Here is a 17,374-nt window from a genome sequence, read left to right as displayed (position 1 = left end):
CGATTGTCTTCGTAAAGAAAGTTTCGCCGACGATAAATTCAAGAAAGCTCTGCTCAGGAACTAGAAATAGCCATAGTTATGTACAGGGTGTTTCGAGAAAAGTGTCTATTAGACGTATCTAGGAAACCGAAAGAGATATTTTCCTGAAAACTTTTGGATCGTAATGATCCTTAATATATTTTTTAACGTATCCAAAGCACAAGGTTCTTGAGTTATTAACTCATTGATTCATGAATTTTGAAAATTGTACTGATGATGATTATTTTCGCAGACTCTCAAGGACAATACCTCCAAGGATGTCTGGTTGTACATTAGTGCGCAGGGGATAAATTTGTATAAGAGAGGTCAAACAACAAGTAACTGTGGTCCGGAGCTTTATGAAATGTTCGACTGGAAAAACATCCAGACGTTATGTTATAGCAAACGTTACTTATGTGTTATTCCAAAAGAAAATAAATTCTTTGCGTCGAAATTGAAGAAGTACAAACTGAAAATGGATCATAAGAAGTGAGTATTTTCTGTAGTATGTAAGCATTGATAAATTTTTCAATTTGTAACACTGTTTCTCACCTGAAAATTCCTGTTTCTTTAGATGATGTTTTTTGTATAAGGTGATATTATCTGGGATATATTTTTTCTTTCTGAAATAACCGAATTCTTAGAGCACCTGCTGACTGAAACTAAAACATGAGATAACATTTTCAGGAGCTACTTTACTTTCCGTTTGGCCTCCCTTCACCACCAATTCTTCCTGAGGCTTAGGACTGAATATGCATCTCTCCAATCCCTTTCTCAACAATTCGGCATTCCTCTAAAAGATATGAAGAACGAGACGAACTCCCTCTATAAGTTGGAAGCCCTCACGGATTACAAAGACCTGGACGTAGGCACAGTCAACGCAGATACCGAATTCAGGATAGAGTTCAGACCGTCATCCAGAAACAGCGACCTATCTGAGAACTACAAGTACAGGAGATCAAAGAGCGCAGATGATTTTCCGAATGGAGACGACAAGGAGAAGTGGAATTCTAGGTATGTGGTGGAAAAGAAAATGGAGGAGAATATTTCATCCCACGAAAATCAGTACGTGACTGGTGTCCCTAGTGTGGCGGATAAGAGAAGGGGTGTGAAAATGGGTACAAGGGCTATCGGAGGAACAGGCTGTAGAATATCAAGGTCGATGGAGGCTGTGAACGCTAGAGACGATTTGGAAAGTCTATCGTTACAGTCGGTATCACTGCACTGCAGCTCCAATTCCATTAGGCTGTCTGGCAGGGAGTTATTGTCTCCCTCTTCAAATGCTTACATACTGGGTAAGTTGCAAAGTTGCTCATTCAATAACTGAGATGGTTTTTACATTCACAATGTAAGAATCTCACGATAACGTAACAATATTATTGTGGACAAAGGTGAACTTTCATTATCATGTAATGACACAAATTTTCAGATGATTTTAGGTCAACAATTGCCACCCATAATACACTGCGCAAAAAAATTAACGCACATTATATGGAAATCTCAAATTTATTCTACAACTAAAGATGTTCTCAATGATAATTATTTTTATCAGAATTATGCATATATATGTTATCCACTTTCAACGGTTTTCTTCAATACAGATGTTTTTTCTCAGCAGGAATAAAAAGAGATGATATTATCAGATTTTGAATGTATTGGCTCCATTCTAAAATCAGTTGTTCTCGATCAATTCTGGTGATCAATAGTTTTTCTTTCGTTTGATTTTCTACACTCGATCGCTATGCAACGCGAAACACAGATTTGACTCAAGAGGAATATGCCCAAGCGGTAGTTTTGCGAGAAGAAGGATGGACATACACAAGAATTGCAGAAAGGTTTGAAGTTTCCCATACAAGTATGTCCAGAATGTTGCAGCGATTCAGGGAGACAGGTATGAATGTCCGAAGACCAGGATAGGGTAGACCACGTGTACAAATTAGCACTCAGACAATAAGAAATCGCCTCAGAGAATATGATTTAAGGCCTCGTGTCGCGGCAAGAGGCCCAGCTCTTACCCCAGCCCATCGAAGGGCGCGTTTGGATTTTGCGAGAGAGCATATCCATTGGGAAGAGGCCGATTGGGAAAGAGTTCTCTTCACAGATGAGTCTAGATTCTGCCTCTACCATTGTGATCGACGTTCCCTTGTATACAGACGTCCACATGAAAGATATGTTCAGTGCAAGTTCCTGAATACTACTGGTTTCGAGGGAGGATCGATTATGGTATGGTATGGAATATCATTGACTGCTCGCACAGACCTAGTGGTCGTTGATAATGGAGCTATGAATACTGATAAGAATATAAGGAACATTCTTGAAGAGCATGTAGTGCCATTTGCCCCATACATTGGTGAAAATTTCATTTTTATGGACGATAAGTCCAGATCTCAATCCCATTGAGCAGGTTTGGGACAACCTCAATAGAAGGATGAGAAGTTCAGAAAATCATCCAGCTACTCTTAATGACTTAGGAATCCAACTCGAAGAAATCTGGGAAGGATTAGATCAGAACATTTTAAGATCACTCATTTTGAGTATGAACCGTCGTTGCCGAGCTATAATTAACGCAAGGGTGGAAATACCAAGTATTAAATCACTTATCAGCATTTCAGTATTTTGAAAATTGTTCATTTCTCTTCTTTCACATAAGATTCGGTGAAATCCTGAATTCTTCTTCCATTTAATGTGTCTTGTTTCGTTCAAAACTTAACTTTCATTAAAATTGAGATTTTCAGAATGTGCGTTAATTTTTTTTCGCAGTGTATTAGTTATTTTTCGCTGTAACAATAAGCCCCAAATCATGGACCCCATGATGGCATACCTATCCTTTCGTAAATTTTTTTATGAAGACTACATTCCGAAATGATTTTGTTTCCCAGATTCAACGATAAAGGCCTGTAGCAACATTTTGCCAGATTTTCATGAAAGTCTCAGCGAATCTCTCATTGATAAGTTCAACAACATATCATTTGCCGAAGAAAGAGTATTTTCAACTGTCACCGTAGAGAAAGATAGAAAGGGCTCTTTAGGTATACAAATAACGCAAGGATCTGATGGTAATGTATATATCCAGACGGTTATATTAGGAGGAGCTGCATATTCGACTGGAAAAATGATGGCAGGTATGGACTTCCGTGGTTTATTGCATGAATATGCTCAGGATATGGAACGATAAGTTTTGTAGCTATATCTCCATAGTGGTTCTTTTGTTATAGTCTGTTCTCATAAAATCCTTACGCGATAACTTTGTTTTCTAGCTGAAATTCTCATTTAGTTGTCGTAGAATAAGTTGTGACGAGCTGAAACGTTTTCAGGTGATCAGATTGTCGCTGTTGATCGTCAAAATCTCCTTGGCATTAAATATGAGGATGCCCTGAATATGCTGAAGTCCACAGGACAAAAAGTAGAGTTCATTCTATCGCGGAATGTACCAAGTTCCAAGACTCAACACTCGATAGACGCGAACTGTTTGAGTGCTAGGATAAATCTCTCTGATTTCAACGATCATAATCTGACGAATCTGAGACTGGAGAATACCATGAATAAACTGAAGAAATTAGCCAGCGCACCGACCAGTCCCAGAGAACATTTCATTATAAACGAGGAAGTCTCTGAAGAGAAGCACATGACGGAGAGTTGTATGGACCTCTCTAACACAAGGAAGTATGGGAGGAATTTTAAGACTGACGTGCCATATCATAAGCATATCCGCTATGAGATTGAATCAGAAAATATGAGCGATAAGGAAAATTCAGACCTAAAGAAGCAATTCTCCATGTCTTGCAACAGATTGAATGATGGCCAAGAGAATTTGGTAAGTGAGGAGATAAAGGTTTAGTATGTAAAAGAGATTTGTGAACTAAAAGTTTACTCATTTTAAAAAACTTTTTCTTTTCATCAAGAAAAGCAGATGTAGATAATTATGTAATAACTAATTTACATATTGTTGCTTCTGTTTTCTCTTTGAAGCCTTGTCAACAAACGACATCGCCTTTACAGAGCTTGAAGGCGCTGGTTCAACACATTTCATTGATTTCTGTTGATAAAACGCTTGAATCTTCTCCGAGTACGTAGGCTCAGAATCAGATATAATTTTTGTGTTTAAGTTTGTTGGTTTTTCAGTTTTTCGATTGCTGTGTGTGTATATATAAATCCTTTTTATGGACATACTATTGAGCGTTATTTTGGAGATATTGATCTTAAAAGTTTAACATGTATGTTCAGATCTTTGATGCCTAGGGAAATATTGAAAAAATCGTTGCAATTTATTTAGGAATTCTAAATAGTTATTGAAGTACCAAGGACGAAAACCTGTCTATTATAGACAAGCCTGCAAATTTGCCTCTGCTAGCAAGAACGCGAGATAAAATACAGTTTTGATTGATGCACTTGAGTAAAAGCTGTTCACCAAGCAATTATCTTTCTAGAATATGAATTACCATTCCTTGGATCGTAAACTTCTCAAAGATTTGAAAGAAGAAAACTTTTGTAAGGAGGCAATTCCACCGATAGCTTTGCCAAGAAGCTTGGGACTTGGCCGAAAATGGAGGGGGCCAGTGAGATATCCTGTAACGCCTGTGAAGAAGCTGGAGAACGATGACAGAGACAATGGATTCGATGCAACCACTACATCAGATGAAGAACAGGTGTTTATTTGATATATTTTCTGTTTAGGCTTGTCCGATATTTTTGTTACATTCAAATCGTCACTGCTTCGAACTTATTTTTGAGACGAATCATATCGTTACATCAATTTCTACTGACCAAAATGTATTAGTGAATTGAATAATAGAGCTTCCTTAGATAAATGTCAAGTGCCGAAATCATTGAAGATAATAAAGTTGAAAAAAATAAGAATATCTCTTGAAACACTCAACACATAAATGATGAGTGATTAGTAACTAACGTATATTTTCTCTTATCATAAATGGATATGAATATTACTGATATATAGTTGTATAATCAAAATTGGTTGCATTTAAGTGATTCGGAATAATTTATCTCAACCTGGAGTCTCATAATATGAGGGATATTTTTGATTGAACCTCATCAAAATATTATCTTTGCATTATCGTAAACTATAATCAACCCCTTATTTTTCATATCGTATAAAACATATCATTTGAATGAACTATTCGGAACTGTGAGGAAAATAAAGCTGAGCTCTTATAAGTAGAAGCTGAATTGATCTGAACAGATTGTTGATTGTTGAAATTGATAAAATATTCAAACTTGAAGGAATTATTTGATGGATCTTTAAATCATTATTTCATCGAATTTGCATATTTCAGTACTAATAAATAATTATATGTGATGTTAGAATGAATAGTGATAACTTAGTAAGGCCATTGTAAATCGTGCCTAATTAAAAACAGTCTGAATAAAAACGTATAGATAATTACTATATACTTAGATAATATGAAAATGAATATTTATCATCATTTATATCATTTTATTGATATATCACATAAATCCATGAAAGATAATGATCAATGTACTGATTTTGTCGAAATTGTATGTTAGACTGAATTGCATATGTTACAGTATGTGTCTTTGAAATTGTTATATTCAGTAAATATTTATGAAATTTTCGTTGCATCTTTGTTTTTCCCAATAAAATTATCTATTGAACAATTGAAAAAATACAGTGAAATGCGCCCACTGCAGGATATAACTAGGATGCCACCTGGTGAGAATTCAGGGAAGTGAGTTTCCTAAAAGGGTGTAATTCTGTATAGAAGTTGACTCTACTATATAGTTTTTCCATAGAGGGAAAGGGTAAAGGCCTTATGGATCCTAGCATAGCATTTACTTCGTCTTGTTCTCTGGGAATCGATTTTGGATAAGACATTTCACTCTTAAAACTTGAATCAGAAGTAAATTTCGAGAAAGCTCATTCTACATGTCGGATAATTTGTTTTGCTTCAACGGAAAGGTTTGCAGCTCCACATGAATTCAGCAAATTCTGCATCATTTCAATGTAAAATCTGAGTTATCTCTATAGTAATAATATAAATTCATATTCCCGTGAAAGATTATAGTTAAAAATAAGAATAGATCATAAAACATATAACTAATAAACTAATGAAGGAATTTTTCTTAGTATATTCATTAATGTATTGAAAATTAGGGGATGGAAATTCGTAGTCTGAATCAATAAATTGCCTACTTTGATTGAAATTAGCAATGGATTCATCAGGAGCTCTGTTGAATATGTGGAGGATGAGAAACGCACTCACATTGTGACACGTAGGAAATTGGATTTGCCACCCTAGTATAGCAACAATTATTAAATTATAATTGATGATGAGGTTTCGAATCTAGGTGTAGAGAAATTCGTGCTAATTTCATTTTCAATTATGAGCACTATGTATATAATCATACAGGATAGCACTATACGAACCAAATAATTCTATTCTATAATCAGTTGTGATAGGCTGTTCGTATGAGATCAGTTTTTTATTTAAAAGACACTTGTTTTAGTCATAGTCATTTCCAATTCAAATATGTAATCTGCTTTAGCATAGGACCCTAAGCAGTTAATAATAAGAAAGCGTTTGTTAGAATGCCATACTGTCTCCCTTTGTCTGAGTCAAAATAATCTGTTGCAGACTCCCAATATCGATCCCATTTCAATCAACAGAAACTAAGTATAGGAAAATGAATTATTGGAAAAAATTTCATCTACAGGATCAGATTAAGATTGGTGTCGATTGGCTATAGTTTTCATTTCCGTTTCAGCCAACAAACTCTGAATATTAAGGGACATCTAAGCCCAGTGAAGTGATTATTTTTATTAGTGATTATTTTTATTAGTATCGCATAAAAAATTACTGAAATTCACAATATTATGCACCTCAATTCGAAAACTATCCGTTATGTGAATATTTGGTTCGAATAAATGCAACAGTTTTAGAGAAAATTATCTGTTACTTTCTCGAATCGACTACAGAAATCTCCACTTGTACTGAATGTGTGGAAATTGCTGAAATTCATTTTAATGTTAAGACTATGCTACATATTATATTCTACTCTCAATGGATTTTCCCTTGGGGAAGTTCTCCTAATCTACCTACCATGTCAGAATCGATCCGTTCTTGATTTGGGTACTGAAAATCAGGGTCGGCTTCTGAGAGATAAAAGTGGTACAATAAGGCACAGCAGATAGAAAAATTATACAAGGTGAGACTTTGCCTCGTACAAATATTTAAACAGTTGATTCTTGAGGTCAAAAGAATCACTTTTTTCCTTTACCATTTTTTCCGAATCGGCTCGGTTTGAAAGATACAGGCTGTTGAAAAACCATAAAAAAATTATTTTTAGTTTTATCTCACAAACGGTTTTATCGAATGAAATGAATTTCGTAATATAGTTTTACATTTATTCGATGAATCTTTTTCGAATACAAGATATTACCCACGTCTTCCAGTTTTCTCATTAAGACCTTTACGTAGCATAGAAATACCGAAAATTCAAAGATCAACTCTTGATTAAACTAATGAATATTTGAACATTTTGTAATTTGAAAGTATTTTTCATATTTTCTTGTATAATGCGCCGTTTTCGAGTATTTTGATGTTCAAAAATCAAAAAGTATCTGTGAAATTTGAAAAATTGGGTACTTTTCCTGAATACAACTATGTTTAAATATCCACAGATGTGAAGTGTCACAGATTTAGCTAGTTATTATGAGGGTAATTTTGTTTTTCCAGGGATGGAACAGCTCATTATGAAAACTTTGAATGGCTATATCTTTTTATCAGGACAGAATCGGAAAAAATGGTATAAAAAAAGTGTTTCTTTTGCCCTTAAGAATCTACTGCTAAAATATTTGTACGAGTCGAAGTCTCAGCCTGTATATTTTTTAGATAAATTTAGATTTTGGACAAAAGTTAGTTCAGTGACACAGGAGTTCTTTGCTTCTTCTTAGCATCTTGAATATGAGTATGGATCACTTTGTGACCTGTCAAATCCTTGATAGTTTGGGCTGTAATTGTTAAAACAAGACCAGGTCTTAGACTTTCAACTCTCTCATTACCTGTATCTTTCCTAAGATATTTCTGAGGATGGTCTCGTGGGCTACCCTATCCTATCTATCACTAGATGTAGAGAAGTGAGATCTGTAATGGTCTCGAGAATTGTTGATTGTTGCTGCTATACTGAAAAATTCACAGAATCACAACTGGGAATATTTACATTCTACATAAAAACTGGTGATGATCTAATCCTCACAGCTAAATCCATCTCAAGTAATTTGATTATAATAAAATAAACTCATATCAAATGACATAGTCCTGTCAAATATTAGTAGACTATTAAACGACAGTGTCTGAACTGCTGAGAAGTTAAGAGTTTCAACCAAAGTTTACCCTAATATGTTGCAGTTTAATTTTCGCAAGATGAGGATCGGGATTTTACGATCTTTTTTAATCTGAGGACGTCAATGAACACATTGCATCCTTAATATTATGACCACAGACTTGTCTACCTTACCTTACTTTGTCTGAAGTCGATGTCACTTATCTCGATTCTCGTAAATGATGTAGGTAAGTAACGGTCTAAATAAAAAGCACTGAGCCTAGCCTCTCAGCTTTTTGAAGGGGAAAAGAGACAGATATGAAGAGATAGTGAGTGAAATCATGCAATGTAAGCTTGTGGCTGCCAAAAATTAAAAGATTAATGAAATCGATAAAAAATGATGATGATATTGAGTGAAAAAAAATATCAAATGTTTCATCAACACCAGTGTAATATTCTGAATTTATTGGTGAGCCACTGCCTCACTGTCCCATAGGACGAGCCGCCCCTGCCGAAAACACAGACTACGTGAAGCGTGCAGCCGTGTGGCGAGGAAAATCAGGAACGTCCCACGCCTACGTAATCGACGACCCCTTTACGTTATCGAGAATCGGAAACTTTGCTCCTTGCCCTCCTTACACCCGACGATTTTCTGAATATTTCCAGGAAATTGCAATTGAGTTTAATTACGACCCCGAACGCCAGAGGACTATGATTTACGATTCGGATTCGGAACGGAATCGTTGCATTCGGAGGCAGGAAGAAAAATGAGCGGTTTTTGGGCCGCGAACTCGGAACGAATTACAGCATGCATTATTTCACGAATTTGTCATCCGAAACCCGGCGATCTGCAGCTGCTGGCTTGCGAAAAATAAAGATTTAATCCAGGAATTTGTCACAGGGTTATTCTCAGGGGTATTCCCGGAGTAATTCATAATTTTATTTATCTCGAGGAATAGGATTATTGAAGAACTATCATTAGTTTTCATAAGTTTTACAATTGAAAATTCAGAAAAGAAAAGAGAGAGAAGGAGAAATTACAGAATCGTTACTAAAACACAAAAAACTACAGAGAAAGAGAAAATAAAGATCTGAAAATAAGTGATGCCCACGAGAGTCTCGTCTCCTTTTCTAGACGAGACTCAAGGCGATGAGACTAGATATTTCATCGACTAGTAGTTGGGGAGCCGACGATGCTAAATCGGTATTAACTCGAGCGTCGTGGAGACCTATTAGATTTTGAAGATTAGATGGGTAGGAAGAAAATGTTTCTATGATGTATGCACTTTCAGCGGTGGGAAAAGCGTCTGCTTCTTCTCAAAGAAGTAAAACAAAATCATCAGGTGTACATACTTGAGCGTGTCAGATAAAGATTATTTATATACACTATGGGTGTCTGAGAATAAATTCATGTTAATCTGACAGTTTGCGTGGTGGGGCTGGCGTACGGAAGAGTTGCAAATGGTCCAAAAAAACAATTTTCGAGTCATGTTTTTAGAGGATATGTTGATTGGACCTCAAGGAAGATACTTTTCAAGAGAGTGACAATTCGGACTTGACGCAAGGTCACAGTGATCCTTTTAAATTGCAAAAAAAATCGTTCTTGTACATACTCGAGCGTGTCAGATTTTCATACAGATGGTTAATTTCGGTGTTGAAGACAAGTTCACCCATTATTATTATTATTATTATTATTACATATAAATGAAGGCTGAGGACTAAGTCCTATATAAGCCTAAAAACTAAAGAAATCAATAAGCCGACTGAGTGCATGCAGAGAAAAAAAGAAAAAAAAACAATCAATATATGCATGGAAACAAATTAACCAAATAAGCAACTGTCTATTTTGTTTTTAAAACAATTCACTGAGTCAGAATTCACTACATCACCAGGTAAGCCATTCCATGTCTCGAATATACGGTTGAACAAAAAATATTGTCTCTGTCTTGTGGCAAACTTCTCCTTTTTCAATTTGAAAGTGTGACCTCTCAACCTCGGATCATTGTTGAAGATGAGAAGTTCTCTAAGATTAGCATAATTGTACTTGGCTATACGGAAAGATATGATAAGGTCCCCACGGAGTCGACGTTGGTCAAAAGCTATCAGTTGTGCCATCCTCAGTCTTTCGGGATAGGTTGGCCGCACTTCACCAAAAGTCATACGCGTGGCTCGACGCTGAACACCTTCCAACAAGTTCCTGTCGCGCACCAAGACCGGACACCACACTGAACCTGCATACTCCATAATTGGACGAACGTAGGTTTTGTACAGTTTAATCGAACTTGAATATGATAAATGAGAGAACGTTTTGCGGATGAGGTAGATCAGCGTATTGGCGCGCTTGCATATGGATATTATGTGTTCGGACCAAGTTAGGTCAGCGTTAATAGTCACTCCCAAGTCCACATGTGAGGACACTATGCGTAACGGTTGACCGTTTATTGTGTACGTGCGGAGTGGATTGTTCTTTCCTTGGTGAAGTACAACGCATTTGTCGATGTTTAGAGGTATCAGCCATTCCTCACACCACTAACTAATCGAGTCTAGGTCTTCTTGAAGGAATTGATGCTCGACTATGGCATTTCCATACAGTTTAGTATCATCGGCATAAAACGACTTGCGGGACTTTATATGAAGCGCAAGGTCACTTGCATAAACAACGAAGAGGAGTGGGCCAAGAATAGACCCCTGGGGAACCCCACTTGTGACTTGTCTGTCCGAAGAAAAAGAATGACCCACCTTGACAGTGAAAGTCCTGTCTGTCAAGTAATCTTGAATCCATAGGCTTAGTTGGCCCCGGATACCGAATGTGTCGAGTTTATGCATTAGCCTACGCACTGGGACCCTGTCGAAGGCCTTGGCAAAGTCAAGATAAACGATGTCTGTCGGTATTTTTTTATCGTAAGCAATCGTCCAATCGTTCAGGCACTGTAGAAGATTGCTGGTGGTGGACTTACCTTTGACGAAACCATGTTGCTCCGACGGAATGATTGCGTTTTTTGTTAGAAATTTTGACATATCTTCCACAATTATTGATTCCATTATTTTGGAAGGTACGGAAAGAAGACTAATGGGCCTGTAGTTGATTGGATTGAGTTTATCACCCTTTTTGAAAACAGCAGTGACAGAGGCCCTCTTCCAGGCCCGTGGGATTTGCGATTTTGCGAAAGAGACAGACATGATTGTTGACAATGGAGAGCAGAGAACTTCGGAAAATTTGTTGAGAAAAAAGGAGCTCACTCCATCCAAACCAGGAGATGAGTTTGATTTAATATTCGACAACTAATTCTGACACTAATCAGGGGGTCTTCTTAATCTCACAGTTTGAAGATGATAAAAAAGCATTATTTAGATTATCTCGTTCCCGTAGCTCTAATCGTTTCTGTATTCATTATGAAAGTTGTAAATTATAAAATTCTATACCACTTTTGTTTGAAGCAATTTTACAGACTCTCGACTATTTTCGAGCTAGAGAGTTATGAGGGCGAGGAGCTTAGCCACACATGCGAAAGGCCAAGGTCAATGTTGAACCCCAGTCTAATTCTTTGCCATATATCTCAAAAACGTTTGAACGTAGAAAAAATTGTTTCGGACAAAATTTGTAGGAAATGTTATGCGCTGCAACTTTTATAATGAATGCGAAATCAATTTGAAGGCCAGGAGAGGAGATAATTCAAAAAAACTGATTTTCGTGATCAATTTTTATCGTTTCGGCTTTCTCAAACTGTCAGATTATATTTTTGCAAGTTACTCTTGAATCATTAGCGTCAAAATAAGATAAAAAGCCACCGCGCTCGAGAATGTACCTACAAGTGACGTTTTTTTTTGCAAGTTTGGCTCTCTCCCACACCTTTTGGTCACGCTTAAATTGTCAGATTAAGAGAATATATGTACTTAATCTGATGCGCTCGATTATGTACAATGATCGTTTTTTTTTAACTAATCTTACAGGCTGTCCTAGACAATTCCCCCTATATATAGGACCAATTTTTGGTAGTCTACAGCGTCCAAGGTATCTCGCCTTATATTAATCTGACACGCTCGAGTAAATCCCACCACTTAACTAGGTGAAAAATCTAGTGTATATTAATTTTGCCAAAAAATACAACAAAAATATACAATTTACCTTCAACACCAGACGTGTGACCTTGAACGATTGACCTTCGATTTATTGGGAATGTAACTGCAACTTAAGTATTCATTCAAAAATAAATGTTGAAAAGGTTTTTTAGATATATTCGCTGCATGCCCCTGAAAGATCCTCAATATTGATGTAAGAAATATCTCTTTAATCGGGGCATGCAGCGTATGATGAATTCCCAAACTCTTCTTCTGTTAAAGGAATTTTATTAATCGGAAAACCTTCTGAAGATTTGAAATAACACTCACAATGATAAAATTTTGATATGACATATACTTTTCCAGATTTCCATAGGTGAAATACTTATATATGAATAATGAGCTTTAACAAATTTTGATACGTTTCTGCTAAAGAAAGTTGTCTTATATAGTGAGGCAAAAGTGAAAATGACGCAGAAAGCGTCCATCATTTAAGTTTCGCGAGTAATAGAGAGCAACTCAGGCGCGAATGTTTTATGCATCCAGGTTTCGTAACACTCCTCAAGACACCTGTTTCTACTCCACAATGAACGTTCTATTTTTGAACAGCTTGATATTAGTGGGAGTTTGCAATTTGGGATGGACCACATCTGAAATAGATCCAGTTTCTATAGTGCGCGTACAGATATCCACACGAGGTCGTGGTCAGAAAACATAACATGTTGATAAATTTCGTGTCTCGCCACGACCTGTCCGAAAAAAGCATAAACTTGAATAATTCCTGAGCGGTGAAACATTTTGTGCGCGTCCACGTCGAAGAGAACGAATACAGCACGTAAAAAGGATCCAGGAGTACAAATTGAGGTCGGTTGCTTCACCACACTCCCAAGGAAAATATGCCTTTTGCCATTATCTCATGAAAGTTTCACGCTAGTGCAGCGAAGATGAAAAAACTCGGTGTAATAACGAAAGATGGGGTATCGCCCTAAAGGGAGGTTTTTGTAGAAATAATAACGCTTTTCTGTATGCTCTATATTCATGAAACAAGAGAAAAATAGAACGGTAGAAAACTCACTCAATATTGGAAGAGTGCATTGAATAAAACATGAATTGAATGTACAAAGAACGATTCCTGCAAAGAAAAGCAGGCGATGTTACATTGAAAATATGGGCATACATACATATATTAGGTTTGCCTGTTTTCAGAATACATTCAAACAACTAAAAAAATCATTCTCCCATCAACTAATGGCGAGTTTATGCAGGGTTATCACGCTATCACCATCTACCAAAGACATAGATATTAGCTTTAAGAAAGCCTACATAAACCCATCATAAGAAGGTAAAATATTCTGTCGCTCGAAAATAAAACGAACCATTTATATATAATTCCATAACTAACAATAAGCTAGCTTGGCTTAATTATAAATTCGTATTTTATAGGAAGTCATTATATTTCTAACTCTCCTTCGATAATCGATGTATTTCAGCAATGACAGTAGAGGAAATGTTACACCAAGGAAGTGTCAGTGACGAAATCATAGCCCTTAAATTGAAAAAACCAAAGAACTGGAACTGGGAGTTAACCACATCGAAATCATCTCCACATATTCTACTTCCAGTCATAAAGCTTTACGATTACCGAGGAAATTTAGTGCTGGAAACCCAGGATACTGGTCCAGTTTGTCAGAGGAAAAGTTGGCACAGCGATTGTCATCAAACAGAGAAGGTGAGATCCAAACCATTTTCAACATACAAACTCTTTCACTGAATATTTAATTTTGCGATATTAAATTTATGATGAGCGTTGGAGAAGGTTGTTGGGGGAATTAGGTTAGATCACAAATAACTATTTTAAATTGACATTTGGAAGACGTGAATGTATTGTAATAACGAAGCAAAAGTACCATTGAAATGCCGTTTCATTTCATGTTCCATGAGCTTGTAATAAGAGGGATTTCGAATGAAAGAAAAAGCTTATTTTATAGATATATGTTGGTATCATCGAGCAAAAACAGAGACATTTCTCAGCTCAATAGTAGGTAATAATTAAAACAGGTACGTCTACCTACGAATTTCCCTCTTGGGCTCGCCAACTACAAGTTTGCTTACTTCCGAAATATAACAGCTAGAAATTTTCAGGATGTTATTAGAATTTTGGACAAGGTCAAGTTGTTAATATGTCCAGACTCACACAGAAAGTCTTTTTGATTCCTGATTTCATTACCAACTACCCTCTTCAAGAGAAGGTCTTCACTTCTTAATATCCTAAAAATCCTTTTTGCCATTTCCAACGTCTGTTGATGGAGTTGGTATTCCAAACTTTTCAAAGGAAGATACATATATCAATTATATCATTTCTATCGAACAGTTGAGATGCAGGCTACTATTCATGTTCATCACTTTTTTTGTGTGAATCTGTCGAGCTCCAGAATAGGGAATGCTCATTCTGACGGAAATGATGTATTCTATGAAATATCCTTGAAACGCCACATTTTGAAATAATCATTCCAACCGTTTCCCAAAAAAAATTATTTCAAGTAGGTACTTAAAAAAGAAAAATAAAAATGGGTATTTAAAATTTAAAGCTTTTCGTTTCTATTGCACAAATTGGCAACATCGACTGAAATACGCGTTGATTATAAAGGACAACAAATACACTATCTTGATGAGATAGACAAAGATGGCTGTCTATGAAGTTTGCGACGAACGAGGAAAGGTCGTAAAATTTTATGGGATTTTTATGGCCGGTTGCTGTTGAAGCTCGCCAGTGAGTACGCACCTCATCAACAGCTGCTATATTATAAACAATCCATTGTTCTTTTTATTTTCTAGTAGGCGCTGTTGCCAAATCGTAAACTAGAAACGAAGCGATTCAAATTTTAAAACCTCATATTTGAAGAATGATTTTGAATAGTTTCCGCGGTGTATTCGAAGAATTCATGAATGAAACTCATAATTATTCAGTTTGAACTTGTATATGCTGTGGAGAATTCCCCATTTCATCAAATTTTTACTTTTTTCAATTCAAAACTTTTCAGAGAGCAGAAAAGAAAAACAATTATCAGGTTTTCCCCTCAAAGAGCAAATAAACCACTCAAATAAAACAATACGAATCCCAGCCGCAGCAGACCGAACAACAAACTAAGAATTTCAGCCACATATTTCCTCCGGGAACAAAAGGAACCAACAAAACAATTTCCACTTAAACGTGTCAGAATCTGACACCATGAAATAACTTGTCGTACCTTTTATTTACAGCAATGGAGGATTCCAAGGGAATCGAAGTTGAGGACAACTCAGTCGGAACGGAGATGTAGTGACAAGAGGGATGTCCCCACGCCAAACAATCCGGGGACATCGATTAACCGAAGAGATAGACGGCGATCGCACAAAAACAACGACGATCTCGCCAGAAGTTCCTGTGAGAATATCAACGTGACGGCCGGAAATTCTCCCAAACAACCGGGAAAAGGGGGAACTATGGAACAAAACAAAGATGCGGGACGTGGAAGATGCAGCGGAATGGCTGGATTCAAGGATGGCTACCTTGAGAAGTCCAAGAGCGATTTGCTGTGGAGTGAAGGTAGATTAGATTAGGTACTTGGCTAGCAACACAGGCTGTCTCCACTTAGTTGGTAGGGCATTGTTGTTAATTGACATTGCTATCTGAATTATCAGAAAATTTTGAACCACAGGATCTACCCCTCAGTTCGTAGTTCGTTTTAGCTGAGACGATCTATGCACGATTGTACGTAAAAGTAATAGTTGGGGAGCCGACCATAACTCAAGGGTCGTGGAGACCAAGTGGATTTTGAAGATTAGATGGTAGAATGAAAAAAAAGTTCTATGATGACTTTCAGCGGTGGGGAAAGCGTCTGCAGGTTCTCAAAGATGTAAAAAAAAAAAATCGTCAGGAGTACATACTCGAACATGTCAGAGTGAGTAAGGGGAAGTAGTACATACGATTCGAGATCAAGACGATCGACATTGGTTGCTTTACGGATGCTACCCCAAATACGAAAATGTGTAAAATCTTTGCATGAGCAATACTCTTAATTACGTACTGAGTCAGTTGAAGAGTAGAAATTACCACGTGAGAGGTAATATTAGGAATATTGAATAATTTTCAGTTATTCCTGAATTTCAGCGTAATTTTGGCATATTTCGCTATGAGAATCTTTGCAATATATAAACAATTGAATCGCCGATGTCACCCTGTCGTTATTTTTATCGAAAAACCGTCGAAAAATGATTGTGAAAACAAGTTTTATTGACACTAAAGTTCAAGTTTTTTTTCTTAAAAAAACAACTAAATTGGAAAAAAAGAGACGGGGTGACATCAAGACGTCCTTTAACTTCAATTAAAAAAAAAAAAATCGAGGCTTCACGTAAGAAATTGAAGCGTAAATTAGGATATAGTGAATGCCGTTTTTGAATGGAGATTCTTGAGGTATTACTTCCCCTTATTAAGGTACTGTGTATGCCCTTCTTGTCTCTCATAATAAATTCGTGTTAATCTCACACTTTGCTTGGTGGGGCTGGCCGTTCTCAAGAGTTGAAAATGGTAAAAAATAATTTTGTTTCAAGCTTGTCAGATTTTTAGAGAATTTGTTAATTGAAACCCAAGGAAGCAACTTTTCAAGAATTTGCAAATTCGAACGTGACGCTAGGTTACAGCGGTCCATTGAAAATACAAAAAACAATCGTTACTACTCGAGCGTGTCAGATTTTCATACAGATGGTTAATCTCAGTGTTGCAGACGTGTTGATCCATCAATCAGACACTAAACAGGGAGGTTTTCTTAAACAATGCGTATCTTTCTTCCTGTACCTCTAATCGTTTCTCCATTCATCATGGAAGTTGTAGATAATAAAATTTTATACAACTTTTTTCTGAAGCAATTTTTCATACCCTCGACCGTTTTTGAGCTAGAGGGTGATAAGTGCTGGGAGCTTAGCCACACATGCGAAAGGCCAAGGTCAATGTAGACACCCA

At 36.6% G+C, this 17,374-nt stretch overlaps 2 protein-coding genes across 5 annotated transcripts in view; both read left to right on the top strand.

The window, feature by feature from the left end:
- Positions 1 to 5,460, top strand: part of LOC123315344 (tyrosine-protein phosphatase non-receptor type 13-like) — a 107,102-nt gene extending 101,642 nt beyond the window's left edge. For all 3 annotated transcript variants that reach the window (XM_044901007.1, XM_044901008.1, XM_044901009.1), the window contains 5 exons: positions 272 to 507; positions 706 to 1,313; positions 2,898 to 3,140; positions 3,333 to 3,832; positions 4,446 to 5,460. In XM_044901007.1, the coding sequence (XP_044756942.1) occupies positions 272 to 507; positions 706 to 1,313; positions 2,898 to 3,140; positions 3,333 to 3,832; positions 4,446 to 4,676 (1,818 nt within the window). In that variant the 3' untranslated portion in view covers positions 4,677 to 5,460. The remainder of the gene's footprint in view (positions 1 to 271; positions 508 to 705; positions 1,314 to 2,897; positions 3,141 to 3,332; positions 3,833 to 4,445) is intronic.
- A 7,608-nt stretch (positions 5,461 to 13,068) lies between these two features.
- LOC123315343 overlaps positions 13,069 to 17,374 on the top strand; it is a 116,924-nt gene continuing 112,618 nt past the window's right edge. Inside the window, exons 1-3 of one of the 2 annotated variants that reach the window (XM_044901006.1) lie at positions 13,069 to 13,239; positions 13,866 to 14,104; positions 15,637 to 15,961. In XM_044901006.1, the coding sequence (XP_044756941.1) occupies positions 13,868 to 14,104; positions 15,637 to 15,961 (562 nt within the window). In that variant the 5' untranslated portion in view covers positions 13,069 to 13,239; positions 13,866 to 13,867. The remainder of the gene's footprint in view (positions 13,240 to 13,865; positions 14,105 to 15,636; positions 15,962 to 17,374) is intronic. The other variant, XM_044901005.1, reaches the window with a different exon arrangement.

Source organism: Coccinella septempunctata, chromosome 6 (assembly GCF_907165205.1).
Source record: "Coccinella septempunctata chromosome 6, icCocSept1.1, whole genome shotgun sequence".
Lineage (NCBI taxonomy): Eukaryota > Metazoa > Arthropoda > Insecta > Coleoptera > Coccinellidae > Coccinella > Coccinella septempunctata.
Note: the sequence above shows the minus strand (reverse complement) of the source record. Positions and strands in the feature narration are given on the sequence as shown.